The sequence below is a fragment of the Ranitomeya imitator genome, chromosome 2, assembly GCF_032444005.1.
Source record: "Ranitomeya imitator isolate aRanImi1 chromosome 2, aRanImi1.pri, whole genome shotgun sequence".
NCBI classification, from domain to species: Eukaryota; Metazoa; Chordata; class Amphibia; order Anura; family Dendrobatidae; genus Ranitomeya; species Ranitomeya imitator.
In genome coordinates, this window is record NC_091283.1 from 517,479,800 (window position 1) to 517,493,131 (window position 13,332).

Consider the following 13,332-nt stretch of genomic DNA (forward strand, 5'->3'; position numbering starts at 1 on the left):
CAAAAAAAAGTTATGTTTCCAAAATTGTGCTGATGTAAAGCAGACATGTGGGAAATGTTGTTTATTAACTATATTATGTGATATAACTCTCTAATTTAAGGGCATAAAAACTAAGAGTTTGAAAATTGCTAAATTTTCATAATTTCCGACAAATTTTTGTTTTTTTCACAAATAAATGCAAGTCATATCGAAGAAGTTTTACCACTATCATGAAGTACAATATGTCACGAGAAAACAGTGTCACAATCACCAGGATCCGTTGAAGCGTTTCAGAGTTATGACCTCATAAAGTGACAGTGGTCAGAATTGTAAAAATTGGCCCTGTCACTTAGGTGAAAACAGGCTTTGGGGTGAAGGGGTTAAATTAATCTGCTCTACTCTAATTTATATGTTATTTGTTATTTATGCAGGAGAAAAATATGACCTTGGAAATAGATTATTTCCTTCTAGCGTTTCAACTCAGCCAACAATGTAATTATTTCCTGTTTTGTCTTCTCCTCGTTGTTTACTGTGGGACAATATGTGGGAACCTCCTGATCATCACCCTGGTGTCCACCAGCAGGAACCTCCACTCTCCAATGTACTTCTTCATTTCGCAACTGTCCGTCAGTGACATCTTGTTACCCTCCGATATTGTCCCCAATCTGCTCAATATTCTAATATATAACGAGGGACACATTACTTTTATCTGTTGTATGACTCAGTTTTATTTTTTCTGTGCCTCAGAAGCATTTGAATGTCTTCTCCTCACGGTGATGTCCTACGACAGATATGTGGCCATCTGTAATCCCCTCCGTTATACCTCTATCATGACAAGTGACAGCTGTGTGATTTTGGCCGCCATGTGTTGGGTGTTGGGTTTTTCCATTGCATTAATGTACTGTGTAACAATATCTTTGCTGACATTTTGTGGACCAAATATCATTGACCATTTTTTCTGTGATCTTGTTCCTCTGGTAGAATTAGCTTGTTCTAGTACTTACGCTATTGAGATAGAAGCTTATATAATATGTTCTCTAGTATTGGTTATCCCCATCATAATAGTAATTATTTCTTATATTAATATAATTGTCACTATCTTACAGTTCCAGTCCAATATCAGTAGACAGAAAGCCTTCTCCACCTGTAGCTCCCACCTCATTGTAGTCTCTATATTCTACATTACTTTATTGAGCGTTTATCTTTTCCCAAAAGGAGAGCAAACCTTAAACCTTAGTAAATTCCTATCACTTCTATATACTGTATTCACTCCAATGGTGAACCCCATTATCTACAGTTTGAGAAATAAGGATATTAAAAAATCTCTACAAGAAATGATCAATAAATGGGTAATGCATGATAATGATATAAAAAAACATATAAGTAAGGGTGGTTTCACACTTGCGTTTTTGTCTGCAGCGTTTTTTGCACAAAAAACGCATGCGTTTTTTTTTCCTATATTTAACATTGAAAACGCATGCGTTTTTTGTTGTACGCGTTTGGTCGCGTTTTGAAACGCATGCGTTTTTTTGCTGAATGCGTTCTTTTTCAGAAATGCAACTTGTAGTATTTTTGAGAGGCGTTTTTTTGACACATAAAAACTCATGCGTTTTCATGCGTTTTTTTGTGTCAAAAAATACATTGGAGTCAATGGAAACGCATGCGTTTTTAAGCACATGTGTTTGTTTGCTTTAAAAACGCATGCGTTTTTATTAAAAAAAAAACAGAAAACACACTGATATGCCACCCCCCACCATAAAGGTGATAAAGGGATCCTAGCCCTAACCCTAAAGGGATCCTAACCCTAACCCTAAAGGCATCCTAACCCTAACCCTAACCCTAAAGGGATCCTATCCCTAACCCTAACCCTACCCCTAACCCTAACCCTAAAGGGATCCTAACCCTAACCCTACCCCTAACCCTAATCCCTTTAGGGTTAGGGTTAGGCTTAGGATCACTTTAGGCTTAGGGTTAGGGGTAGGGTTAGGGTTAGGGTTAGGATCCCTTTAGGGTTAGGGTTAGAGTTATGATCCCTACCCCTAACCCTAACCATAACTATTTCTGTTTATAGTGGGTTTTTTACTTTATTTTGATGATTGGCAGCTGTCACACATTTCTCAGCATGCGTTTAAAAAACGCAAACGCATGAAAAAACGCATGTAAATGCGTGAAAACGCTGCGTTTTTTTCACCACATGCAAAAACGCATGCGTCAAAAAAACGCAGCGTTTGCATGCGTTTACATGTGTTTTTTCACCATGCGTTTTTTTTTTTAAACGCATGCGTTTTGAAACGCAAGTGTGAAACCAGCCTTAAGTGCATATAAAGTATGTTTAAGTATTTTGAGCAGTGGATTCACATTTTTTTTCTTAAAATTGATACTTTTATAGTTTTTAGATTTTAAAAGGATTGTCTGAAAGTAATAAAAATGAGGCACAGTTTATGTCGGGTAAATTCCATAAAATAATGGAAAGAGTATTAGTTACATATTGAACTCTGATGTTCTTCTTGTGAACCTGTGTAAGAAGCTTAGGGATTGGGACCATTTTTAGAACCTTGCCTCTTCCCAATGATACAGAGTAAGGCAAAAAAAACATTTTACAATCATATCTACACAAAATGTTTTCTCCTGAGTGCGTTTGAAAATGAGTATAGGAATACTAAAACTCTAACATTAGCATTGGTTTTATTCTTTTCTAAAAATTCATCTAAACCTTTCTTGATGCCATCAACAGTTTCTGTTTGTATATTATAAACACTGGCGCTCACCCAGAGAAACTGCCTAGTGATATTGCAGCTGCTGGCATCAGTCAGGGTAGTGCCCCCCTGTGTAACAATATAAACCAAAAAACAAACAGATAGATGCCGCGCTAGCAAATGTGGAAAACAATATCACTTATGGGTTATAGCACACGATAACCGACTAAAAGCAATAAACAAAGACAGAAAGCAAACAGACAAAACTCCCCGTGGATTCACGTCAGTGGAACCCCCTGACCCAGAAACAGATACTCCCCCCACCACTATAGTACCGCACAGGCAGCACAGTCTATCCTGCAATGAGTTAAGTGCCAATATCTCTAACTTACCAATGGTTTGACTGACACAGCTAAGTGCGGGTCCGCGTTGCGTGAGGGTAGATGTGCCTCTGTCCAATGTAAACCGCCAAGGGTTCCGGCGTGGTGCGCGTCAGATGACGCTATGCAGCGTACCTCAGGGATGCCCCGGCCGGTAGCAATCCCCGGATACCGCACACAAAAACAACAATGGCCGATAGGCTCCTCCTACCTAGTGACGTCACCTGCAGTAAGGAGCGCTGGATCGCTCAAAAAAGGGAGGGGAGAGGGTTTAAACCAACGCGTTTCAAAGAGCAGCACTCTTCTTCCTCAGGGTTACCGCTCCCCCAGCTCACCCCATCTTATATATTGTCTGGCCATTACTGCGCACCGCCCCCTTCTTAACCTCAGGTTTACCGGCTTTCATAGAAACAGCCACACCAATGTTATACCCACAGCATATGGCACAGTATATTTGAACCCCTTTGCCTGTATTAATATGGGCTACGAATGACTACCCCTATATGCTGCATGAACACAAAAAAACCAGATTACCTTTTTTTTTTTTTTTTTTTTGAACCCTATGGCCCAGGAGATTGTAGGGCGAGTAAGCAAAGTGGGAGTAAAACGATCATCGAGATGATTAAGGGTCCCCCCGGCAGGAGGGACTGGGGTAAAGAGACAAATTCTGCGGTAAGTACCCCTCGTCCACCTGGAACCAATGTAAGAAGTAGAGCAATGGCGGGTATATCTTCCAATAAGCCATCTGGGAGGGGCTCAAGGGAATCTAGACCTCCCCTATTTCGCCCCTCCATCAATCGGGATTTTTTTCAGGCCCGTTCCACAAAACCAAAAGAGGTAAAAGGGGTGGGAAACGCTCCAAAGTTAAAATAACAAAAAATATTTATGGGAACAGTAACACCCAAAAAATATTCAATTTAAGTGAGCATGTGTTATCAACTAGTGAAGTATCGTTACTGCAAAAGGGGTTAAAATTTGCTCCTACATCGGCAACTAATCCGTTTAAATTATACATTTGTATGAAAAAATTTTTACGTAACTTGGCTCTAAAAAAGTATTTCCTAAAGAAGGAGACAACATCTATTTCAAGTGCGCACCAAACAACAAATGAATATATTCATACTGCGCTATCTAACCCTTCTAGATTTACTCCTGCACAGGAATATTCGAATGCGTTTCGCACTTTTGACTCATTGGTCACAGCGGACATTAGAAGAATGAGTAGCCACAGACCAAAATTCATGCCCCATAATCTATCTATACAGGAAAGAACAGCAATAAAGGAACTGCAGGAAAATAACGACATTATAGTCCGTCCAGCAGACAAGGGGGGAGGGATAGTGGTACTAACACGGTCTATGTACCGGGAAGAGTCAAGGAGAATCCTTAGCGATACAATTACGTATCAAAAATTAACCCCTTCCCGACCCATGACGCCACGTAGGCGTCATGAAAGTCGGTGCCATTCCGACCCATGACGCCTATGTGGCGTCATGGAAAGATCGCGTCCCTGCAGGCCGGGTGAAAGGGTTAACTCCCATTTCACCCGATCTGCAGGGACAGGGGGAGCGGTAGTTTAGCCCAGGGGGGGTGGCTTCACCCCCTCGTGGCTACGATCGCTCTGATTGGCAGTTTCACTTTCAACAGCCAATCAGAGCGATTTGTAATATTTCACCTATTATAACGGGTGAAATATTACAATCCAGCCATGGCCGATGCTGAAATATCATCGGCCATGGCTGGAAATACTAATGTGCCCCCACCCCACCGATCGCCCCCCCAGTCCCCCGATCTGGCCGGTACACTGCTCCGGCTCCCCTCCGTCCAGTGCTCCGCTCCCCCCGTGCTCTTGTCCGCTCCCCCCGTGCTCCAATCACCCCCCCGTGCTCCGATCACCCCCCCTGCACTCCGATCCACCCCCCCGGTGCTCCGTTCCACCCCCCGGTGCTCCGTTCCAGCCCCCCCGTGCTCCGTTCCACGCCCCCCGCTCTCCGTTCCACCCCTCCCGCGCTCCGATTCCCCCCCCGTGCTCCGATCCCCCCCCCCGTGGTCCCCCCCACCCCATCATACTTACCGATCCAGCCGGGGTCCCGTCCGTCTTCTCCCTGGGCGCCGCCATCTTCCAAAATGGCGGGCGCATGCGCAGTGCGCCCGCCGAATCTGCCGGCCGGCAGATTCGTTCCAAAGTGCATTTTGATCACTGAGATAGATTATATCTCAGTGATCAAAATAAAAAAAATAATAAATGACCCCCCCCCTTTGTCACCCCCATAGGTAGGGACAATAAAAAAATAAAGAAATTTTTTTTTTCCACTAATGTTAGAATAGGGTTAGGGTTAGGGGTAGGGTTAGGGTTAGGGGTAGGGTTAGGGCTAGGGTTAGGGTTAGGGCTAGGGGTAGGGTTAGGGGTAGGGTTAGGGCTAGGGGTAGGGTTAGGGTTAGGGGTAGGGTTAGGGGTAGGGTTAGGGGTAGGGGTAGGGTTAGGGCTAGGGTTAGGGCTAGGGTTAGGGTTTCGGTATGTGCACACGTATTCTGTTCCTCTGCGGATTTTTCCGCTGCGGATTTGATAAATCCGCAGTGCTAAACCGCTGCGGATTTATGGCGGATTTACCGCGTTTTTTTCTGCGCATTTCACTGCGGTTTTACAATTGCGATTTTCCATTGGAGCAGTTGTAAAACCGCTGCGGAATCCGCACAAAGAAGTGACATGCTGCGGAATGTAAACCGCTGCGTTTCCGTGCAGTTTTTCCGCAGCATGTGTACAGCGATTTTTGTTTCCCGTAGGTTTACATTGAACTGTAAACTCATGGGAAACTGCTGCGGATCCGCAGCATTTTCCGCAGCGTGTGCACATACCTTTAGAATTAGGCCATGTGCACACGGTGCGGATTTGGCTGCGGATCCGCAGCAGTGTTCCATCAGGTTTACAGTACCATGTAAACATATGAAAAACCAAATCCGCTGTGCCCATGGTGCGGAAAATACCGCGCGGAAACGCTGCGTTGTATTTTCCGCAGCATGTCAATTCTTTGTGCGGATTCCGCAGCGTTTTACACCTGTTCCTCAATAGGAATCCGCAGGTGAAATCCGCACAAAAAACACTGGAAATCCGTGGAAAATCCGCAGGTAAAACGCAGTGCCTTTTACCCGTGGATTTTTCAAAAATGGTGCGGAAATATCTCACACGAATCCGCAACGTGGGCACATAGCCTTAGGGTTAGGGTTGGAATTAGGGTTGTGGTTAGGGTTAGGGGTGTGTTGGGGTTAGGGTTGTGGTTAGGGGTGTGTTGCGGTTAGGGTTGTGATTAGGGTTATGGCTACAGTTGGGATTAGAGTTAGGGGTGTGTTGGGGTTAGTGTTGGAGGTAGAATTGAGGGGTTACCACTGTTTAGGCACATCAGGGGTCTCCAAACGCAACATGGCGCCACCATTGATTCCAGCCAATCTCGTATTCAAAAAGTCAAATGGTGCTCCCTCGCTTCCGAGCCCTGACGTGTGCCCAAACAGTGGTTTACCCCCACATATGGGGTACCAGCATACTCAGGACAAACTGCGCAACAATTACTGGGGTCCAATTTCTCCTGTTACCCTTGTGAATCTAAAAAATGCTTGCTAAAACATAATTTTTGAGGAAAGAAAAATGATTTTTTATTTTCACGGCTCTGCGTTGTAAACGTCTGTGAAGCACTTGGGGGTTCAAAGTGCTCACCACATATCTAGATAAGTTCCTTGGGGGGTCTAGTTTCTAAAATGGGGTCACTTGTGGGGGTTTCTACTGTTCAGGCACACCAGGGGCTCTGCAAACGCAACGTGACACCCGCAGACCATTCCATCAAAGTCTGCATTTCAAAAGTCACTACTTCCCTTCTGAGCCCCGACGTGTGCCCAAACAGTGGTTTACCCCCACTCATGGGGTATCAGCGTACTCAGGAGAAACTGGACAACAACTTTTGGGGTCCAATTTCTCCTGTAACACTTAGGAAAATAAAAAATTCTGGGCTAAAATAATTATTTTTGAGGAAAGAAAACGTATTTATTATTTTCACGGCTCTGCATTATAAACTTCTATGAAGCACTTGGGGGTTCAAAGTGCTCACCACACATCTAGATAAGTTCCTTTCGGGGTCTAGTTTCCAAAATGGGGTCACTTGTGGGGGGTTTCTACTGTTAAGCCACATCAGGGGCTCTGCAAACGCAACGTGACGCCCACAGAGCATTCCATCAAAGTCTGCATTTCAAAACGTCACTACTTCACTTCCGAGCCTCGGCATGTGCCCAAACAGTGGTTTACCCCCACATATGGGGTATCACCGTACTCAGGAGAAACTGTACAACAAATATTGGGGTCAAATTTCTTCTGTAACCCTTGGGAAAATAAAAAATTCTGGGCTAAATAATTATTTTTGAGGAAAGAAAACGTATTTATTATTTTCACGGCTCTGCATTATAAACTTCTATGAAGCACTTGGGGGTTCAAAGTGCTCACCACACATCTAGATAAGTTCCTTTGGGGGTCTAGTTTCCAAAATGGGGTCACTTGTGGGGGGTTTCTACTGTTAAGCCACATCAGGGGCTCTGCAAACGCAACGTGACGCCCACAGAGCATTCCATCAAAGTCTGCATTTCAAAACGTCACTACTTCACTTCCGAGCCCCGGCATGTGCCCAAACAGTGATTTACCCCCACATATGGGGTATCAGCGTACTCAGGAGAAACTGGACAACAACTTTTGGGGTCAAATTTCTCCTGTTACCCTTGGGAAAATAAAAAATTGCAGGCTAAAAGATCATTTTTGAGAAAATAATTTTTTTTTTTTATTTTCATGGCTCTGCGTTATAAACTTCTGTGAAGCACTTGGGGGTTCAAAGTCCTCACCACACATCTAGATTAGTTCCTTTGGGGGTCTAGTTTCCAAAATGGTGTCATTTCTGGGGGATCTCCAATGTTTAAGCACACAGGGGCCCTCCAAACGTGACATGGTGTCCGCTAATGATTGGAGCTAATTTTCCATTTAAAAAGCCAAATGGCGTGCCATTCCTTCCGAGCCCTGCCGTGCGCCCAAACAGTGGTTTACCCCCACATATGGGGTATCAGCGTACTCAGGACAAACTGGACAACAATATTTGGGGTCCAATTTCTCCCATTATCCTTGGCAAAATAGGAAATTCCAGGCTAAAAAATCATTTTTGAGGAAAGAAAAATTATTTTTTATTTTCATGGCTCTGCGTTATAAACTTCTGTGAAGCACCTGGGGGTTTAAAGTGCTCAATATGCATCTAGATAAGTTCCTTGGGGGGTCTAGTTTCCAAAATGGGGTCACTTGTGGGGGAGCTCCAATGTTTAGGCACACAGGGGCTCTCCAAACGCGACATGGTGTCCGCTAACAATTGGAGCTAATTTTCCATTCAAAAAGTCAAATGGCGCGCCTTCCCTTCCGAGCCCTGCCGTGTGCCCAAACAGTGGTTTACCCCCACATATGAGGTATTGGCGTACTCGGGAGAAATTGCCCAACAAATTTTATGATCCATTTTATCTTACTGCCCATGTGAAAATGAAAAAATTGAGGCGAAAAGAATTTTTTTGTGAAAAAAAAGTACTTTTTCATTTTTACAGATCAATTTGTGAAGCACCTGAGGGTTTAAAGTGCTCACTAGGCATCTAAATAAGTTCCTTGGGGGGTCTAGTTTCCAAAATGGGGTCACTTGTGGGGGAGCGCCAATGTTTAGGCACACAGGAGCTATCCAAACGCGACATGGTGTCCGCTAACGATGGAAATAATTTTTCATTCAAAAAGTCAAATGGCGCTCCTTCCCTTCCGAGCCTTACCATGTGCCCAAACAGTGGTTTACCCCCACATGTGAAGTATCGGTGTACTCAGGAGAAATTGCCCAACACATTTTAGGATCCATTTTATCCTGTTGCCCATGTGAAAATGAAAAAATTGAGGCTAAAAAATTTTTTTGTGAAAAAAAAGTACTTTTTCATTTTTACGGATCAATTTGTGAAGCACCTGGGGGTTCAAAGTGCTCACTATGCATCTAGATAAGTTCCTTGGGGCGTCTAGTTTCCAAAATGGGGTCACTTGTGGGGGAGCTCCAATTTTTAGGCACACGGGGGCTCTCCAAACGTGACATGGTGTCCGCTAAAGAGTGGAGCCAATTTTTGATTCAAAAAGTCAAATGGCGCTCCTTCCCTTCCAAGCCCTGCCGTGCGCCCAAACAGTGGTTTACCCCCACATATGAGGTATCAGCGTACTCAGGACAAATTGACAACAACTTTCGTGGTTCAGTTTCTCCTTTTACCATTGGGAAAATAAAAAAATTGTTGCTAAAAGATAATTTTTGTGACTAAAAAGTTAAATGTTCATTTTTTCCTTCCATGTTGCTTCTGCTGCTGTGAAGCACCTGAAGGGTTAATAAACTTCTTGAATGTGGTTTTGAGTACCTTGAGGGGTGCAGTTTTTAGAATGGTGTCACTTTTGGGTATTTTCAGCCATATAGACCCCTCAAACTGACTTCAAATGTGAGGTGGTCCCTAAAAAAAATGGTTTTGTAAATTTCGTTGTAAAAATGACAAATCGCTGGTCAAATTTTAACCCTTATAACTTCCTAACAAAAAAAAAATTTTGTTTCCAAAATTGTGCTGATGTAAAGTAAACATGTGGGAAATGTTATTTATTAACTATTTTGTGTCACATATCTCTCTGGTTTAACAGAATAAAAATTCAAAATGTGAAAATTGCGAAATTTTCAAAATTTTCGCCAAATTTCCGTTTTTATCACAAATAAGCGCAGAATTTATTGACCTAAATTTACCACTAACATGAAGCCCAATATGTCACGAAAAAACAATCTCAGAACCGCTAGGATACGTTGAAGCGTTCCTGAGTTATTACCTCATAAAGGGACACTGGTCAGAATTGCAAAAAACGGCAAGGTCTTTAAGGTCAAAATAGGCTGGGTCATGAAGGGGTTAAAAAATGACCCTACATCATTTTTTGTAAAGAAATTGAACATCCTTTGCGCTAAGGGGAAATCGATGGTCATTCTAAACAAAAAGGAGTTTGAGTTTGTAATGAACCGCACCCCAAGCGTAGCACTGTTTTATCATATCCCAAAACTCCACAAAGATCAAAAGTGCCCACCTGGAAGGCCCATTATTTCTGGCATTAATAGCCTGACAGCAAATCTGTCTAGGTATGTGGACGTCCATCTACAGAAGTGTATGTCCTTGATACCGGCCTATCTTAAAGATACAGGCCACGTGCTACAAATTTTGGAAACGGTTACATGGAAACCCAGCTTTATTTTAGGTACATTGGACATTAAGTCCTTGTACACAGTAATTGATCAAGATAGGGGCTGCCAAACAGCAGGCCACTATCTTCAACTGTTGGGTCTGTACTCTTCCACTCAGGTGGAGTTCATTCAGGAGTGCATACAATTCATTCTTAAGCACAATTATTTTTTATACGAAGAACAGTTCTTTTTACAAAAGTGGGGCACCGCTATGGGGACATGGTTTGCCCCTAGTTATGCGAACTTGTATGTGGCCAAGTGGGAGGAGTCTAAAATTTTTGTAACTGGAAAACTCCATGATAAGTTGGTAATCTGGCGTCGATTTATCGATGATGTTTTATTTATCTGGGAAGGATCACAATATGACCTTGAAGTATTTATATCTGGTTTAAACGTAAATGAATATGGTCTTGAGTTTACTCCAACTACAAGCACCACGAATGTAAACTTTTTGGACCTTAACATCTATATAGATGGCAATCAATTGTGTACAAGGTGCCATCATAAAGAAGTAGATGCTAATAGTTTTATCCACATAACGAGTTGCCATCTTCCCGTGTGGCTCACTAATATCCCTAGGAGCCAATTCACACGGATCAGGCGCAATTGCACTAAGGAGGAGGATTACCATGCGGAGGCAGAATTTTTGTCACAACAGTTTCTGGATAAAGGCTACCCGAAACATTTAGTGGATCAAGCAAGACGTGATATGGAGCATATATCAAGAGATGAGCTAGTACATCCCGGAAGAATAATTAACACTCATGAAAACAACATTAGGGAACAAATTAATAAACTTCCACTCATATCTCAATTCCATACAGGCCACAAACAGTTTAGGAGAATAATAGCCAAACATTGGGCAGTATTACAAGGGGATAAAATAGTGGGAGAATATTTGCCCAGTGCCCCAAGATTCATCTATAAAAAAGCCCAATCTTTAGGCCATATCATAGCTCCAACTACTAAACTAGCAATCACTGATGGGAACAAGAAATCCAAGACCTCTGTACCACCGAATGAGGGTTTTGCACCTTGTGGAAGCTGTTTTAGTTGTATTAACACTAATTTCAAGAAAGTATTGCAGACTTCATTTAAAGATGCCACTGGAAAAAAGGAATTTATGATTAAGGATAGGATTTCTTGTTTCTCTAAAGGGGTCATTTATGTGATCCGATGCCCGTGTGATAAATTGTATGTAGGGCGTACCAAAAGGAGCCTTATGACCCGACTGAAAGAGCACATGAAGAATATTCAGAAAGGTCACGTTGGACATCCCCTATCCCGGCATTTTTTAATTAAACATAATAAATCCACTAAGGGAATATCCTTTGCTGGCATTCAACGTGTCCATCAGAATCCTAGGGGTGGTGACTACATTAGGAGCATGTCCAGGGTGGAAACACAATGGATATTCACGTTGGACAGCCTGGCCCCGAAGGGTTTGAATCATGAGGTGGAAATATTTGCCTTTTAGTGGACTGTTAACCAGATGGAATACTGGAAAATAGGGTATCGGGGTGACGCCAGTAGATATTACTGGTAGCCTCACACAATGGCTAATAACATAGACTCTAAGAGAAGGTTTTTCCTTAGATGGGATTTTTTATATATATTGTGGGACATTTTAATATATGGTATTTTTAATGTAGTGTATTTATTGTAGTATATCTATTTCTCAGGTACCACTGAGAGTTTTTTAATTGGTTTTATGTATGTTAGTGTCACTGCAATAATTTTAAATACGCTTTAATGTGGTTTTTTAGATATTTTGTGTTTATTAATAAAGTTATATAAAAAAAAAAAAAAAAGTAATCTGTTTTTTTTTTTTTTTTTGGTCATGCAGCATATAGGGGTAGTCATTCGTAGCCCATATTAATACAGGCAAAGGGGTTCTAATATACTGTGCCATAGGCTGCAATAATTTTAAATACGCTTTAATGTGGTTTTTTAGATATTTTGTGTTTATTAATAAAGTTATATATAAAAAAAAAAAAAAGGTAATCTGGTTTTTTTGTGTTCATGCAGCATATAGGGGTAGTCATTCGTAGCCCATATTAATACAGGCAAAGGGGTTCAAATATACTGTGCCATATGCTGTGGGTATAACATTGGTGTGGCTGTTTCTATGAAAGCCAGTAAACCTGGGGTTAAGAAGGGGGCGGTGCGCAGTAATGGCCAGACAATATATAAGATGGGGTGAGCTGGGGGGAGCGGTAACCCTGAGGAAGAAGAGTGCTGCTCTTTGAAACGCGTTGGTTTGAACCCTCTCCCCTCCCTTTTTTGAGCGATCCAGCGCTCCTTACTGCAGGTGACGTCACTAGGTAGGAGGAGCCTATCGGCCATTGTTGTTTTTGTGTGCGGTATCCGGGGAATGCTACCGGCCGGGGCATCCCTGAGGTACGCTGCATAGCGTCATCTGACGCGCACCACGCCGGAACCCTTGGCGGTTTACATTGGACAGAGGCACATCTACCCTCACGCAACGCGGACCCGCACTTAGCTGTGTCAGTCATACCATTGGTAAGTTAGAGATATTGGCACTTAACTCATTGCAGGATAGACTGTGCTGCCTGTGCGGTACTATAGTGGTGGGGGGAGTATCTGTTTCTGGGTCAGGGGGTTCCACTGACGTGAATCCGCGGGGAGTTTTGTCTGTTTGCTTTCTGTCTTTGTTTATTGCTTTTAGTCGGTTATCGTGTGCTATAACCCATAAGTGATATAGTTTCTGTTTGTACTTGCACTTGTGACAATTCAACAGATTCATAGCTTTCATATCATGGAATGATAGCCTGTGTCAACAATAGAATAATTTTCTGTCCCCACAATGGCAGAGACACCTCTTATTTTGAGTAGACTTTATATGGCACACACTTTTGTCTTAAGCAATTTTACTGGGAGCAGCTTTTTCTGAATTTTCTTTAGGCGCCAATTACATTGACTGTGATGACCAACTGTTGCAGAGAGGTATGAAAAATG

At 42.6% G+C, this 13,332-nt stretch overlaps 1 protein-coding gene across 1 annotated transcript; it reads left to right on the plus strand.

Moving 5' to 3' along the window:
- The first annotated feature begins 404 nt into the window (after positions 1–404).
- LOC138666720 (olfactory receptor 1500-like) lies at positions 405–13,069 on the plus strand. Its single transcript, XM_069754907.1, has 2 exons — positions 405–1,328; positions 13,043–13,069. Exons 1-2 carry the CDS (start codon positions 405–407, stop codon positions 13,067–13,069), a joined length of 951 nt encoding a protein of 316 aa, XP_069611008.1.
- The last annotated feature ends 263 nt before the right edge of the window (positions 13,070–13,332 follow it).